The sequence below is a fragment of the Mesoplodon densirostris genome, chromosome 8 (assembly GCF_025265405.1).
Source record: "Mesoplodon densirostris isolate mMesDen1 chromosome 8, mMesDen1 primary haplotype, whole genome shotgun sequence".
NCBI lineage: Eukaryota > Metazoa > Chordata > Mammalia > Artiodactyla > Ziphiidae > Mesoplodon > Mesoplodon densirostris.
Window position 1 is genome coordinate 35,737,909 of NC_082668.1, and position 14,287 is coordinate 35,752,195.

At 36.9% G+C, this 14,287-nt stretch overlaps 1 protein-coding gene across 3 annotated transcripts in view; it reads left to right on the forward strand.

Moving 5' to 3' along the window:
* ORC2 (origin recognition complex subunit 2) overlaps positions 1-14,287 on the forward strand; it is a 50,442-nt gene that overhangs the window by 22,309 nt on the left and 13,846 nt on the right. For all 3 annotated transcript variants that reach the window (XM_060106907.1, XM_060106909.1, XM_060106908.1), the window contains 4 exons: positions 1,435-1,498; positions 3,917-4,110; positions 5,101-5,199; positions 13,572-13,681. In XM_060106907.1, coding sequence (XP_059962890.1) covers positions 1,435-1,498; positions 3,917-4,110; positions 5,101-5,199; positions 13,572-13,681 — 467 coding nt within the window. The remainder of the gene's footprint in view (positions 1-1,434; positions 1,499-3,916; positions 4,111-5,100; positions 5,200-13,571; positions 13,682-14,287) is intronic.

The following is a 14,287-nucleotide window of genomic DNA, read 5'->3' on the forward strand; positions in this document are numbered from 1 at the left end:
TAAGTTAGAAAATTTCTATTTTATAAGTATTATTTAATTATAATTTGGTCAAGTTATATATGCACATGTGTACTGGATCAAGGTGGCAAAACGTTAAAAAAAATTGTAAGGATCTGGACCAAAGAAGTTTGAAATATACTGTGATATACTTTATAAACCCAATAGGTGATCAGGTCACCTATTATAATAGTATTCTTAATATCCCAAATAAAAATTTAGTTATAATACTTGTAACTAGCACCAACAACTTATCACAAGATAACAGACTTAAATTTTTTGTCATATTTTCATGTTGCCAAAAAAACACAGGGTACTTTATCTTTTTATCAGTACTGTTAAGTTATGTATATACCAGTAGGCATTTTATTGTGCTAGAAATTGAATGGTGTTAAAGTATTCTGTAAGGAAAAGAAAAACGTGCGTTATACTTCTGTAAAATGTTTAAAAAATTAAAAATACAGAAGTAAAAAGTAGAGATCTTTTTTCTCTCCTTCTCACAGACTACTTTAACACCAGTAAATTTCTCGTACATGCAAAGGCCCACTGCAGTAAGTATAGGAGTCCCATATCCTTGCTTACTCATCATCTCTGGACACTATTACCTTTTTTTAGAAAAAATATCCTGCTAATCTGATGGGTGAAGAATAATTCAAAGGCTGATAAGCTTTTTCTTTACATAATAATAGAAGTGCATCCTTTGCAGGTGTCTGGACTACAACTTCTAGAACCACCCTAGGAATCCTTCGGAATTCGTTGTATCGTTTTTGTTGTCATACTCTCCCCCCGCAACAAATTCATATATTGTTGTCTTCCAGGTCTAGGAAAGAGCTCATCTGGTTCTAATTTTCTATTGAAAACAAAATATTTTTCTTCTTTTCTAGCCTTTCTTTCACTCAGAGACATCATTAATTTTCATGTCATCATTATTATTTTTTTTTACATCTTTATTGGAGTGTAATTGCTTTACAATGGTGTGCTAGTTTCTGCTTCATAACAAAGTGAATCAGTCACACACACACATATGTTCCCATATCCCTTCCCCCTCGAGTCTCCCTCCCTCCCACCCTCCCTATCCCACCCCTCTAGGTGGTCACAGAGCACCGAGCTGATCTCCCTGTGCTATGCGGCTTCTTCCCACTAGCTACCTATTTTACATTTGGTAGTGTATATATATGTCCATGCCACTCTCTCACTTTGTCACAGCTTACCCTTCCCCCTCCCCATATCCTCAAGTCCATTCTCTAGTAGGTCTGTGTCTTTATTCCTGTCTTACCCCTGGGTTCTTCATGACATTTTTTTTTCTTCGATTCCATATATATGTGTTAGCATACGGTATTTGTCTTTCTCTTTCTGACTTACTTCACTCTGTATGACAGTCATGTCATCATTATTATTTGACTATTTAAACTATATTGCTTTTTTATTTTTAAACAGAACAATGATAAAAGTGAATTTCTGTCAACAGCACCTCCTCGTGGGCTAAGGAAAAGACTAATAGGTGTGTATTTCTTTTTACACTGAGTTTTTATAAAAAGAAGCATCTAAACGAGGCAATAATCGTTAAATATACAGGTTCTAGTCTTAGAATGCTTACTTTTTATCTTTGGGCTGCCACTTACAGGGACCTCTCTATGCCTCAATTTTTTTCATTTGCGAAATAGGGATAATAATGGTACCAGCCTCAGAGTTATTTTGAGATTAATTGAAATAAAGGATGTCAAAGTGCTTAGCGTAGTGCTTGACCTTGGTATGTGCTTAACAGGTGTTGGCTATTATTACCTTTTATTATTATAACTACTTATTGCTATTTCTTTTCATGAAAGAGAGGATATGTTCATGTCTTCAATTAAGCTGTAGATTCCTTAAGGGCAAGGACTATATCTTATATTTTAACTCATAACACTTAGCACTATGTCTTTAACATTATAGTCAGTGGATATTGAGGTTAGTTAAAATTCTTCAATAAAATAACATGCCTTTTAGTTTATTTGTCTGAGACAGTTTTAGAAATAGTTCTATTGATTTATTTAGAAGTTTTATCAATATATTGAAACAATTTAAAATATTTACTTACAGTTGTACTGAATACTATACAAAGCCAAGTAAACAGACATGGTTCCCACCTTTGGGGAAATTAAAAATGGTTTTGGGTTTTTTTTATGTTTTGGGGGGTTTTTTTGGCCACACCACATGGCTCACGGGATCTTAGTTCCCCAGCCCAGGGTTGAACCCGGGCCACGGCAGCGAAAGCGCTGAGTCCTAAACACTGGACTGCCAGGGAGCTCTCTGGTTTGGGGTTTAAATATTTAATTCTGGGGCAAATGACTTTTTGACCTTTATATTTCTGAAAGATGTCAACTCCTTTCTTGGGGTTGACCCCTTGATAATGATATTAGCTAACATTGTTAAATCTATGCCCTGTAGCCCTTCTTTTTTCAAGGTATAGAGTTAATAATACATTTTTAATCAACATAAAAATTATAACACTAAATTATTGGATATCTGAAGCAATAAAAGATGATATATGCAATTGATTATTATTATTTTATGTCAAATACATCCCACATCTTAAGTTTCCTCCTTACCCCACAGAAGAATCCTTTTTAGAGAGAAGGTGAACTTCCTTCTCCTTCTCAATCACCACCAAACAAATACATCAACATGTGTGATGTATTCATGTAAATAGGGTAAAGACATTGTCTGGTACCTCCTACCACTTCTAACCCTTGCATCTACCATGGGCAGCAATCAGTGCAAATCTGAATCTGCTAAGCTATGTATGCCCACAAAATCAAGCCTTTTTTTTTTCTTTTTCAGTATCTATATTTGTTATTTGCTAACTCTGGATATCCTGAAATACGCTCTTCAAAATAAAGAGTGATTTGCTTAAAATTATTTCATTCATATTTTGGAAGTTAACCTTTTATGATAGTTTTATACTTATTTTGTTGAGTGTAAGTTTTATCCTTTATGATTATAAAACTAGCTTTATTATTTCTGGAGAGTGGTGGGGGTGGCTACGGTTTGTTTAAAACTATAATTCTTACATCTACTCTGGGACGGATTGTGCGTCTGTATTAGTAGTACTTAAAGTAGTAGCTGTCATTTATTGAGTGCTCTCTCAGTTAGGATGGCATTTTCAGTAGGCAGCAATGGAAAATTCTATAACAGTGGCTTAAGCCATGGACACTGAAGTATCTCACATCATAAGAAGTCTAGGGATACACAGTTCACGGTTGATGTAGTGACTTAACAGTGTCATGAAGGGTACAGGTTCTTCCTGTCTTTTCGCTTTGCCGCTGGCATTTTTCTTTAGTTTTGATATTTTATATTGCAAAATGGCTTCCATAGCTTTAAGCTATGGGTATAAGTAAGGGGCTTTCCTTCCATAAGTGAGGAAAATCTTTCCCAGAAGCTTCCAGCAAATTTCCCCTCAAGTTTCATTGGTTAAAGGTTTACATAGCCAACTCTAGTTGCAAAGGAGGCTGAGAGAGCACGTATCTGGCGAAGGAAAAGAGAATTAAATTACTGTGATTATTTTTCCCTTAGGGTGGAGCACATTGCCACATTTTACAATGAATTCTATTAGCAAGGAAGAAGGAAAGAGAATGGTATTAGGTACGACTGACAATTTCTGCCACATTTCCTATGTGTTAGGCATTGTTAGTTGCTTTACATGCATTTCAATCTAATCTTCACAATGCTTTATTAAATTAGGCACTGGTAGCCTCATTTGATAAGTGAGGAAACTGGTGCTCAGAAAACTTACATAACTAGCTCTGGTGAAATCATCAGCAAGTAATGACAAAACCAGAAGTCACAATCTCTTACTTCAAAGCCCACACTCTTCCTAATACCCCACAATGCCTCTCTTGTCAAACTGTCCAATTTTCCCAATTGCTTCCTCCCCACACAGTTCCAAAGTTTCATTCTGACAGTGAAAGTGAATATTCTGCTTCCAACTCGGAGGACGACGAAGGGGTTGCACAGGAACATGAAGAGGACACTAATGAAGTCATATTGAGCGAACAGATTCAAGCTCAGAATAGAGTAGTTTCGGCTCCTGTTTGCAAAGAAACGCCTTCTAAGAAAATGAAAAGAGATAAAACAGTAAGTGAAGAGAGAGACTTTAAAGAAAAATCAGTAATATCTCAAAGATAAGCTACCTAAGAGATCCAAATGGGAGAGAACATAATTTTCTTCTTCACTTTTCTACATTTTCTCAGCCTTTCACATAAATTCCCACATATATTTGTGTCTATTTCTGCACTTCGTATCCTGGCCTCTCTGTATCCATATTCATGTATCAGTACCATAGTATATGCTAAAGGTGACAATTCAGTTGAATTAAAAAGAGCTTTTAAATAAATATTAATTGGATAATTGGAGGCCAGACTTCTCAGTATATACCTTTTTATATTGTTTCATTTTTGTAACATTGCTGATGTAAAGTCAGTGTAAGTAATAAATGATGTGACTATGGACCTATGTTGCGTTGTTTGGAGAACACTGCACATATTATGGCCTGAGAAAAGGGTAATTATCCCAGCGTGCTCTGTAAAGACTCAGAGCAGACTAGGAAACCTCCTGCTTGAATGACTTTCCATTCCTTCCTTACCACCACGGAGCTCAGTCCTACCCCAAATCAGTAGACCACGTGGTGAGTCATTTTATTGGAATAGTAGGCAAGTCTTTTTTTACCTTGCTGTTGATGTCTTTCTCATTTCCACAGTCCTTCAACTGTACTAATTAAAGGATTTGCTAGGAGTGTGTGAGGCAAAACAAAGGTCCTGACGTGTAAAACCCCCTTTTTTTTTTCCAGTCTAAATGGGAATTATATGTTGGAATTTAGGAATCGTTTTTGGGCCAACTACTTCAATCTAGTCATTTTCTTCAACTTTTATGATCCTAAGAGTTACTCAGTTTTATTACTGGAATTAAATTTGCTTGGTCCTTAGTCTGTGTTGTTGCTTCAAAAAGAAAATACTGACTGCCAAGTAAAGAATTTCACATATCCTGTTTATGCTAATTTTACTGTCTAGTCCTCATATAAAACAAATATCTGAAACTAAGAACTCACTTTTCTTTGTCCACTTTCAGAGTGACTTAGTAGAAGAATATTTTGAAGCCCACAGCAGTTCAAAAGTTTTAACCTCTGATAGAACACTGCAGAAACTAAAGAGGGCTAAACTGGATCAGGTATGTTGCAAGGAGTGTTACTTGTAAATTGTTCTTATTGTGAGCTGAAAAATATAGTACATAAGCAGCAAATCTGAAGAATAAGTGTACATAGCAGAATACTATCCTGATCAAATGAAACACAAATTAGTGTGACATCACTATTGCATATTTTATTATGTAAATGGTAACTGGTTCACTGGATTAGAATTGTTTGACAGACTCTAATTATACATATATAATTACATATTTTTCTCTTATCGTTTCTTCAGGATCTACAATAATCATCAGGGTCATAGTTTCTTTTTTTAATTTATTGAAGTATAGTTTATTTACAATGTTGTATTAATTTCTACTGTACAGCAAAGTGATTCAGTTATACCTGTATATATATATTTTTCATATTCTTTTCCATTATGGTTTATCACAGGATTTTCTTTTTTTAACATCTTTATTAGAGTATAATTGCTTTACAATGGTGTGTCAATTTCTGCTTTATAACAAAGTGAATCAGTTATACATATACATATGTCCCCATATCTCTTCCCTCTTGCATCTCCCTCCCTCCCACCCTCCCTATCCCACCCCTCTAGGTGGTCACAAAGCACCGAGCTGATCTCCCTGTGCTATGCGGCTGCTTCCCACTAGCTATCTATTTTACATTTGGTAGTGTATGTATGTCCATGCCGCTCTCTCACTTTGTCCCAGCTTACCCCTCCCCCTCCCTGTATCCTCAAGTCCATTCTCTAGTAGGTCTGCATCTTTATTCCTGTCTTGCCCCTAGGTTCTTCTGACCATTTTCTTTTTTTTCTTTTCTTTTTTTTTTAGATTCCATATATATGTGTTAGCATACGGTATTTGTTTTTCTCTTTCTGACTTACTTCATTCTGTATGACAGTCTCTAGGTCCATCCACCTCACGACAAATAACTCAGTTTCGTTCCTTTTTATGGCTGAGTAATATTCCATTGTATATATGTATCACAGGATTTTGAATATAGTTCCCTGTGCACGGTCATAGTTTCTTTGATATCCATATACCATTAATCTCTGTTACCAATTTAACCCACATATTCATTGAACCTCACACTGGTCATAAATCGAAGACTGACCTGACTCTCAGTTGAAAACCTTGCAAAAAGCAGAGGATATTCTGCTTCTTGCTATTATGGAAAGCCTGCCCATTGCAGTAAGGTAACAAGGTTGCTATATACTCTGGTTCCAGTGTCTCGTTTTATAAAAAAAATAGCATACAGTTAGACTCAGGGCTTTGACAGATACCTCACTAAGAGAGGACAAAGAACCATCTGAATAAGAAAATCTTTCATTAGCAAGTGGGCTTGAGGGACTTCCCTGGCAATCCTTGGCTAGGACTCCGTGCTTCCACTGCAGGGGGCATGGGTTCAATCCCTGGTCAGGGAACTAAGATCCCACAAACCACGCAGCCAAAAAAAAAAAAAAAGGAAATGGGCTTGATAATTTAAGTCAAGAAGAGATTGTTATTGACTCAGAATCAAGATTTTATTATTTTCTAAAATAGGAATTCAGTGCAATTTCCTAAGGTATACAGGGCTTTTGACAGAGTTTCCAAGCTATAGAAAAGAGAGAAGAGAGGTTTATCATAGGATAAACCTATATGGCTTGGATGACGTGGTGCTGTGTGGTTGGGGGTTTTTGGTTTTTTCTGTTTTGTTTGTTTGTTTCCACCTGTCTCATAGGTATTGCAACTCAGATCAGAGACTAGCTGAAAATGTGTCAAGAAACCAAGCTGTTCAAGGAAGAGATGGCACTAACATCTGCGTAGTGCATGTATTTTTTTTTTTTTATACATCAGGTTCTTACTAAGTCATCAGTTTTACACACATCAGTGTATACATGTCAATCCCAATCTCCCAGTTCATCCCACCACACCCACACCCACCTGCCACCACTTTCCCCCTTGGTGTCCATATGTTTGTTCTCTACATCTGTGTCTCTATTTCTGCACTGCAAACCAGTTCATCGGTACCATTTTTCTAGGTTCTACATATATGTGTTAATATATGATATTTATTTTTCTCTTTCTGACTTACTTTACTCTGTATGACAGTCTCTAGATTCATCCACGTCTCTACAAATGACCCAATTTGGTTCCTTTTTATGGCTGAGTAATATTCCATTGTATATATGTACCACATCTTCTTTATCCATTTGTCTGTTGATGGGCATTTAGGTTGCTTCCATGACCTGTCTATTGTGAATAGTGCTGCAGTGAATACTGGGGTGCATGTGTCTTTTTGAATTATGGTTTTCTCTGGGTATATGCCCAGTAGTCAGATTGCTGGGTCATATGGTAATTTTACTTTTAGTTTTTTTTTTTTTTTTTGCGGTACGTGGGCCTCTCACTGTTGTGGCCTCTCCCGTTGTGGAGCACAGGCTCTGGATGCGCAGGCTCAGCGGCCATGGCTCACGGGCCTAGCCGCTCTGTGGCATATGGAATCTTCCTGGACCGGGGCATGAACCCATGTCCCCTGCATCGGCAGGTGGACTCTCAACCACTGCGCCACCAGGGAAGCCCTTGTCTAAGAGTTTTAGAGTGTCCGGTCTTACATTTAGGTCTTTAATCCATTTTGAAGAGGCTGTCTTTTCTCCACTGTATATCCTTGCCTCCTTTGTCATAGATGAGTTAACCATAGGTGCGTTGGTTTATCTCTGGGCTTTCTATCCTGTTCCATTGATCTATATTTCTGTTTTTGTGCCAGTACCATATTGTCTTGATGACTGTAGCTTTGTAGTATAGTCTGAAGTCAGGGAGTCTGATTCCTCCAGCTCCGTTTTTTTTCCCTCAAGACTGCTTTGGCTATTCAGGGTCTTTTGTGTCTCCATACAAATTTTAAGATTTTTTGCTCTAGTTCTGTAAAAAATGCCACTGGTAATTTGATAGGGATTGCATTGAATCTGTAGATTGCTTTGGGTAGTATAGTCATTTTCACAGTATTGATTCTTCCAATCCAAGAACATGGTATATCTCTCCACCTGTTGGTATCATCTTTAATTTCTTTCAACAGTGTCTTATAGTTTTCTGCATACAGGTCTCTTGTCTCCCTAGGTAGGTTTATTTCTAGGTATTTATTCTTTTTGTTGCAATGGTAAATGGGAGTGTTTCCTTAGTTTCTCTTTCAGATTTTTCATCATTAGTGTATAGGAATGCAAGAGATTTCTGTGCATTAATTTAGTTTCCTGCAACTTTACCAAATTCATTGATCAGCTCTAGTAGTTTTCTGGTGGCATCTTTAGGATTCTCTGTGTATAGTATCATGTCATCTGCAAACAGTGACAGTTTTACTTCTTTTCCAATTTATATTCCTTTTCTTTTTTCTTCTCTGATTGCCATGGCTCAGACTTCCAAAACTGTGTTGAATGATAAGGGCGAGAGTGGACATCCTTGTCTTGTTCCTGATCTTAGAGGAAATGCTTTCAGTTTTCCACCATTGAGAATGATGTTTGCTGTGGGTTTGTCATATATGGCATTTATTATGTTGAGGTAGGTTCCCTCTCTGCCCACTTTCTGGAGAGTTTTTATCATAAATGGGTGTTGAATTTTGTTAAATTCAACAAATTCAAATTTTGTCAAATTTTGTCAAAAGCTTTTGCTGCATCAACCTAAATGCCCATCTATTGAGATGATCATATGGTTTTCTTCAATTTGTTAGTGTGGTGTATCACGTCGATTGATTTGCTTATACTGAAGAATCCTTGCATCCCTGGGATAAATCCCACTTGATCATGGGGTATGATCCTTTTAATGTGTTGTTAGATTCTGTTTGCTAGTATTTTGTTCAGGATTTTTGCATCTATATTCATCAGTGATATTGGTCTGTAATTTTCTTTTTTTGTAGTATCTTTGTCTGGTTTTGGTATCAGGGTGATGGTGGCCTGGTAGAATGAGTTTGGGAGTGTTCCTTCCTCTGCAATTTTTTGGAAGAGTTTGAGAAGGATGGGTGTTAGCTCTTCTCTAAATGTTTGATAGAATTCACCTGTGAAGCCATCTGGTTCTGGACTTTTGTTTGTTGGAAGATTTTTAATCACAGTTTTTATTTCATTACTTGTGATTGGTCTGTTCATATTTTCTATTTCTTCCTGGTTCACTCTTGGAAGGTTATATCTTTCTAAGAATTTGTCCATTTCTTCCAGATTCTCCATTTTATTGGCATAGAGTTGATTGTAGTAGTCTCTTAGGATGCTTTGTATTTCTGCGGTGTCTGTTGTAACTTCTCCTTTTTCATTTCTAATTTTACTAATTTGAGTCCTCTCCCTCTTTTTCTTGATGAGTCTGGCTAATGGTTTATCAATTTTGTTTATCTTCTCAAAGAACCAGCTTTTAGTTTTATTGATGTTTGCTGTTGCTTTCTTTGTTTCTGTTTCATTTATTTCTGCTCTGATCTTATGATTTCTTTCCTTCTGCTAACTTTGGGTTTTGTTTGTTCTTCTTTCTCTAGTTCCTTTAGGTGTAAGGTTAGATTGTTTATTTGAGATTTTTCTTGTTTCTTGAGGTAGGCTTGTGTAGCTATAAACTTCCCTCTTAGAACTGCTTTTGCTGCATCCCATAGGTTTTGGGTCTTCGTGTTTTCATTCTCATTTGTCTCTAGGTACTTTTTTAAAAAAATAAATTTACTTATTTTATTTATTTATCTTTGGCTGCATTGGATTTTCGTTGCTGCGCGCGGGCTTTGTCTAGTTGTGGCAAGTGGGGACTACTCTTCGTTGTGGTGCGTGGACTTCTCATTGTGGTGGCTTCTCTTGTTGCAGAGCATGGACTCCAGGCATGCAGGCTTCAGTAGTTGTGGCTCACGGGCTTAATTGCTCTGCGGCATGTGGGATCTTCCCCGACCAGGGCTCGAACCCATGTTACCTGCATAGGCAGGCAGATTCTTAACCACTGTGCCACCAGGGAAGCCCTGTCTCTAGGTGCTTTTTGATTTCCTCTTTGATTTCTTCAGTGATCTCTTGCTTATTTAGTAATGTATTGTTTAGCCTCCATGTATATGTGTTTATGTTTTTTTCCCCGTAATTGATTTCTATTCTCATAATGTTGTTGTCAGAAAAGATGCTTGCTATGATTTCAATTTTCTTAAATTTACTGTGGCTTGATTTGTGACCCAAGATGTGATCTATCCTGGAGAATGTTCCATGTGCACTTGAGAAGAAAGTGTATTCTGCTACTTTTAGGTGGAATGTTCTATAAATATCAATTAAATTTACCTGGTCTGTTGTGTCATTTAAAGCTTGTGTTTCCTTATTTATTTTCTGATTGGATGATCTGTCCATTGGTCTAAGAGGGGTGTTAAAGTCCCCTACTATTATTGTGTTACTGTTGATTTCTCCTTTCATGATTGTTAGCATTTGCCTTATGTATTGAGGTTCTCCTGTGTTGGGTGCATAAACATTTATAATTTTTATATCTTCTTTTTGTATTGATCCTTTGATCATTAGGTAGTGTCCATCCTTATCTCTTGTAACAGTCTTTATTTTAAAGTTTATTTTATCAGATACGAGTATTGCTACTCCAGCTTTCTTTTGATTTCCATTTGCATGGAATATCTTTTTCCATCCCCTCACTTTCAGTCTGAATGTGTCCCTAGGTCTGAAGTGGGTTTCTTGCAGACAGCATATATATGGGTCTTGTTTTGTATCCATTCAGCAAGCCTGTGTCTTTTGGTTGGAGCATTTAATCCATTCACGTTTAAGGTAATTATCTATATGTATGTTCCTAGTACCATTTTGGGTTTGTTTTTATAGGTCCTTTTCTTCTCTTGTGTTTCCCACTTAGAGAAGTTCCTTTAGCATTTGTCGCAGAGCTGGTTTGGTGGTGCTGAATTCTCTTAGCTTTTGCTTGTCTGTAAAGCTTTTGATTTCTCCGTTGAATCTGAATGAGATCCTTGCTGGGTACAGTAATGTTGGTTGTAGGTTCTTCCCTTTCATCACTTTAAGTATATCATGCCACTCCCTTCTGGCTTGTAGAGTTTCTGCTGAGAGATCAGCTGTTAACCTTGTGGGATGTCCCTTGTATGTTATTTGTCGTTTTTCCCTTGCTGCTTTCAATAATTTTTCTTTGTCTTTAATTTTTGCCAGTTTGATTACTGTGTGTCTCAGCGTGTTTCTCCTTGGGTTTATCCTGTATGGGACTCTCTGTGCTTCCTGGACTTGGGTGGCTCTTTCCTTTCCCATGTTAGGGAAGTTTTCGAGTATAATCTCTTCAGATGTTTTCTCGGATCCTTTCTCTCTTCTCTCTCTTCTCCTTCTGGGACCCCTATAATGCGAATGTTGTTGCATTTTATGTTGTCCCAGAGGTCTCTTAGGCTATCTTCATTTCTTTTCATTCTTTTTCTTTATTCTGTTCCACAGCAGTGAATTCCACCATTCTGTCTTCCAGGTCACTTATCCGTTCTTCTGCCTCCGTTATTCTGCTATTGATTCCTTCTAGTGTATTTTTCATTTCAGTTATTGTATTGTTCATCTCTGTTTGTTTGTTCTTTAATTCTTCTAGATCTTTGTTAAACATTTCTTGCATCTTCTCGATCTTTGCCTCCATTCTTTTTCCGAGGTCCTGGATCATCTTCACTATCATTATTCTGAATTCTTTTTCTGGACGATTGCCTGTCTCCTCTTCATTTAGTTGTTTTTCTGGGGTTATCTTGTTCCTTCATCTGGTGCATAGCCCTCTGGCTTTTCATCTTGTCTGTCTTTCTGTGAATGTGGTTTTTGTTCCACAGGCTGCAGGATTGTAGTTCCTCTTGCTTCTTCCTTAGTGCATGTATTCATATATAAGCAACATCGGGGAAGGAGAAGTGGATCTAGGGTCAAAGTAGGACTTCATAGGACTTAGAGACAGACAGACCTGTTGGAGGATGAAAGAAACACCTGTTACTGATAGTGAAGAAAGGAAGGTCTTTCATTAATCGTGGACATAGTTGACAGATACAGTCATAGTAACGTGTCAGTGAGCATTTATTTCTCATGTCTGCGGGTCACCTGGGAGTTGGCTGATCTAGGATTTGCTCCACGTGTCTGTCTTCCTTGTTGGACCTCCTTGGAAAGCTAGCAGACGCATGTTCTTTTCATAACAATGTCAGAGACAGAAGAAGTAGAAAAACAAAAGACCTCTTAAAGCCTGGGCTCAAACTGTCTCAGTGTCACTTCTGCCTCTTTCTAGTGGCCACAGTAAATCACGTGGCTGAAAACAAAGTCACAGAACAGGGGACGGGGACTAGAATCCACCTGTTTAGTGGGAGGGATTGCAAAGTCACATGGCAGAGGGTACGGATAGGAGGAGAGGCAAGTGTCAGGGCTAATAATGTAATTCTGCACAGATACTAAGGTTTGAAATGAAGGTGAAGAGGTGACGTAACATTTCAGAGTTCACATTAAGTGTGGGTATGCTCTGATAATACAGTATAAATAACTACTGAAAATGACACTAGTGCTTTATCTGCTTTTCAGGGCTCTAGACGTTAGGAAAAACAACATCAGATGGAGAGAGAAATTTTTGAAATGTATTACTTTACAGTTTTACTTAGAATTTGTCCTATTTCTCTTTAAGTATATGGATGAATAAAAACTGTATAGACTAGAGTGCCTGGAATCTTGGTTGCTGCTTTAGTCTTCAGTATTAGAGAAATATTTTACTTAAAGGATAAAATCATGAAAACACAGTAATGCCAGGGTAAAAATGCATATACAGCTTTTTACTAGAGTTTTCATTTCAAGAAGTGAGCTGTGTTTGAGTCACTAGCATGAATTTCCAAGTTTGGGGTACAGAGCAATGTATCTTCCTCAGTTTATTTTTACATTATTGTTTTAAAAACTTTGCCGTACTTACCAAAGATAAACGATTTGTTAGAAACAGCTTTTAAAGAGGAGCAGTGAATTTTACTAATGATAATGGTAAATTATAAAGAAACTTGACTGTTTTCTGAGAATTAATATTGAATTGTTACCTTAAGCTTTTACATTTTTTCAAATCCATAGGTTTTTAAAAGAGTGTCTGGATTTGTTGTCAAAGCTGGGAGGCAGGTTTAATCGTCTCCTTATGGTAACAATTTTTTTAGAAATTAAAGACTTATATTGATATTTGGAATTTATAGTCATGTAAATGGTTCTAGAGAAAACGTAGCAAATTCTTTACTGTTTTACATATTTGTACTTAAAGAATGTGTAAAACATTTTAAGAAAAAATATTGAAATATTATGTGTATTCTCAGTAGAGGCACTCATTACCAAACCTGATTAAAGTAATATTTCCACTGATGGCCTCTTCTAACCTCTGCCTGTAAGGAAATATTTTTAGTGTGGATTGATGTGATGTATGTGGATTGAGAGTGATTTTCTTCCCTCCCTCTTTCTTTTTTTTTGTAGCAAACTTTGCATAACTTATTGAGCAAGGTTTCTCCTTCCTTTTCTGCTGAACTTAAACAACTAAATCAACAGTATGAACGGTTATTTCATAAATGGATGTTGCAGTTACAGTAAGTACTATTATCATTGTAAACCTTTGTAAAATAAAGAATAATATATATTTACATGTCTGTGTTAAAATCAAAGCAGTTTGACATTTAATTTTCTTTTTGCAATGAACTTGATGTGTATTTTTATTTATATGTAAAAATTTCAAAAAACAGGTGTTTTCCCAATTTTATGACCCAAATGTAGATATGACTCTTCTCAGAAATTCCAATTTTCAAGAAATTTGTCTTTTCTAAGTTTTTTGTTTTTTGTTTTTTTTGTGGTACGTGGGCCTCTCACTGTTGTGGCCTCTCCCATTGCGGAGCACAGGCTCCGGACGCGCAGGCTTAGTGGCCATGGCTCACGGGCCTAGCCACTCCGCAGCATGTGGGATCTTCCCGGACCGGGGCACGAACCCGTGTCCCCTGCATTGGCAGAAAGACTCTCAACCACTGCGCCACCAGGGAAGCCCTGTCTTTTCTAAGTTTAATCAGACTTGAAAGCTATTATGTAAAGTAGCCTTTCTTAGAATTATGAATTATTACTTATAAAAATATTTGAAAATATAATTTGTCAAGATTGATAAATATATCAGTTAGATTTTAATTCAGTTTTTTTTAATTCAGAGT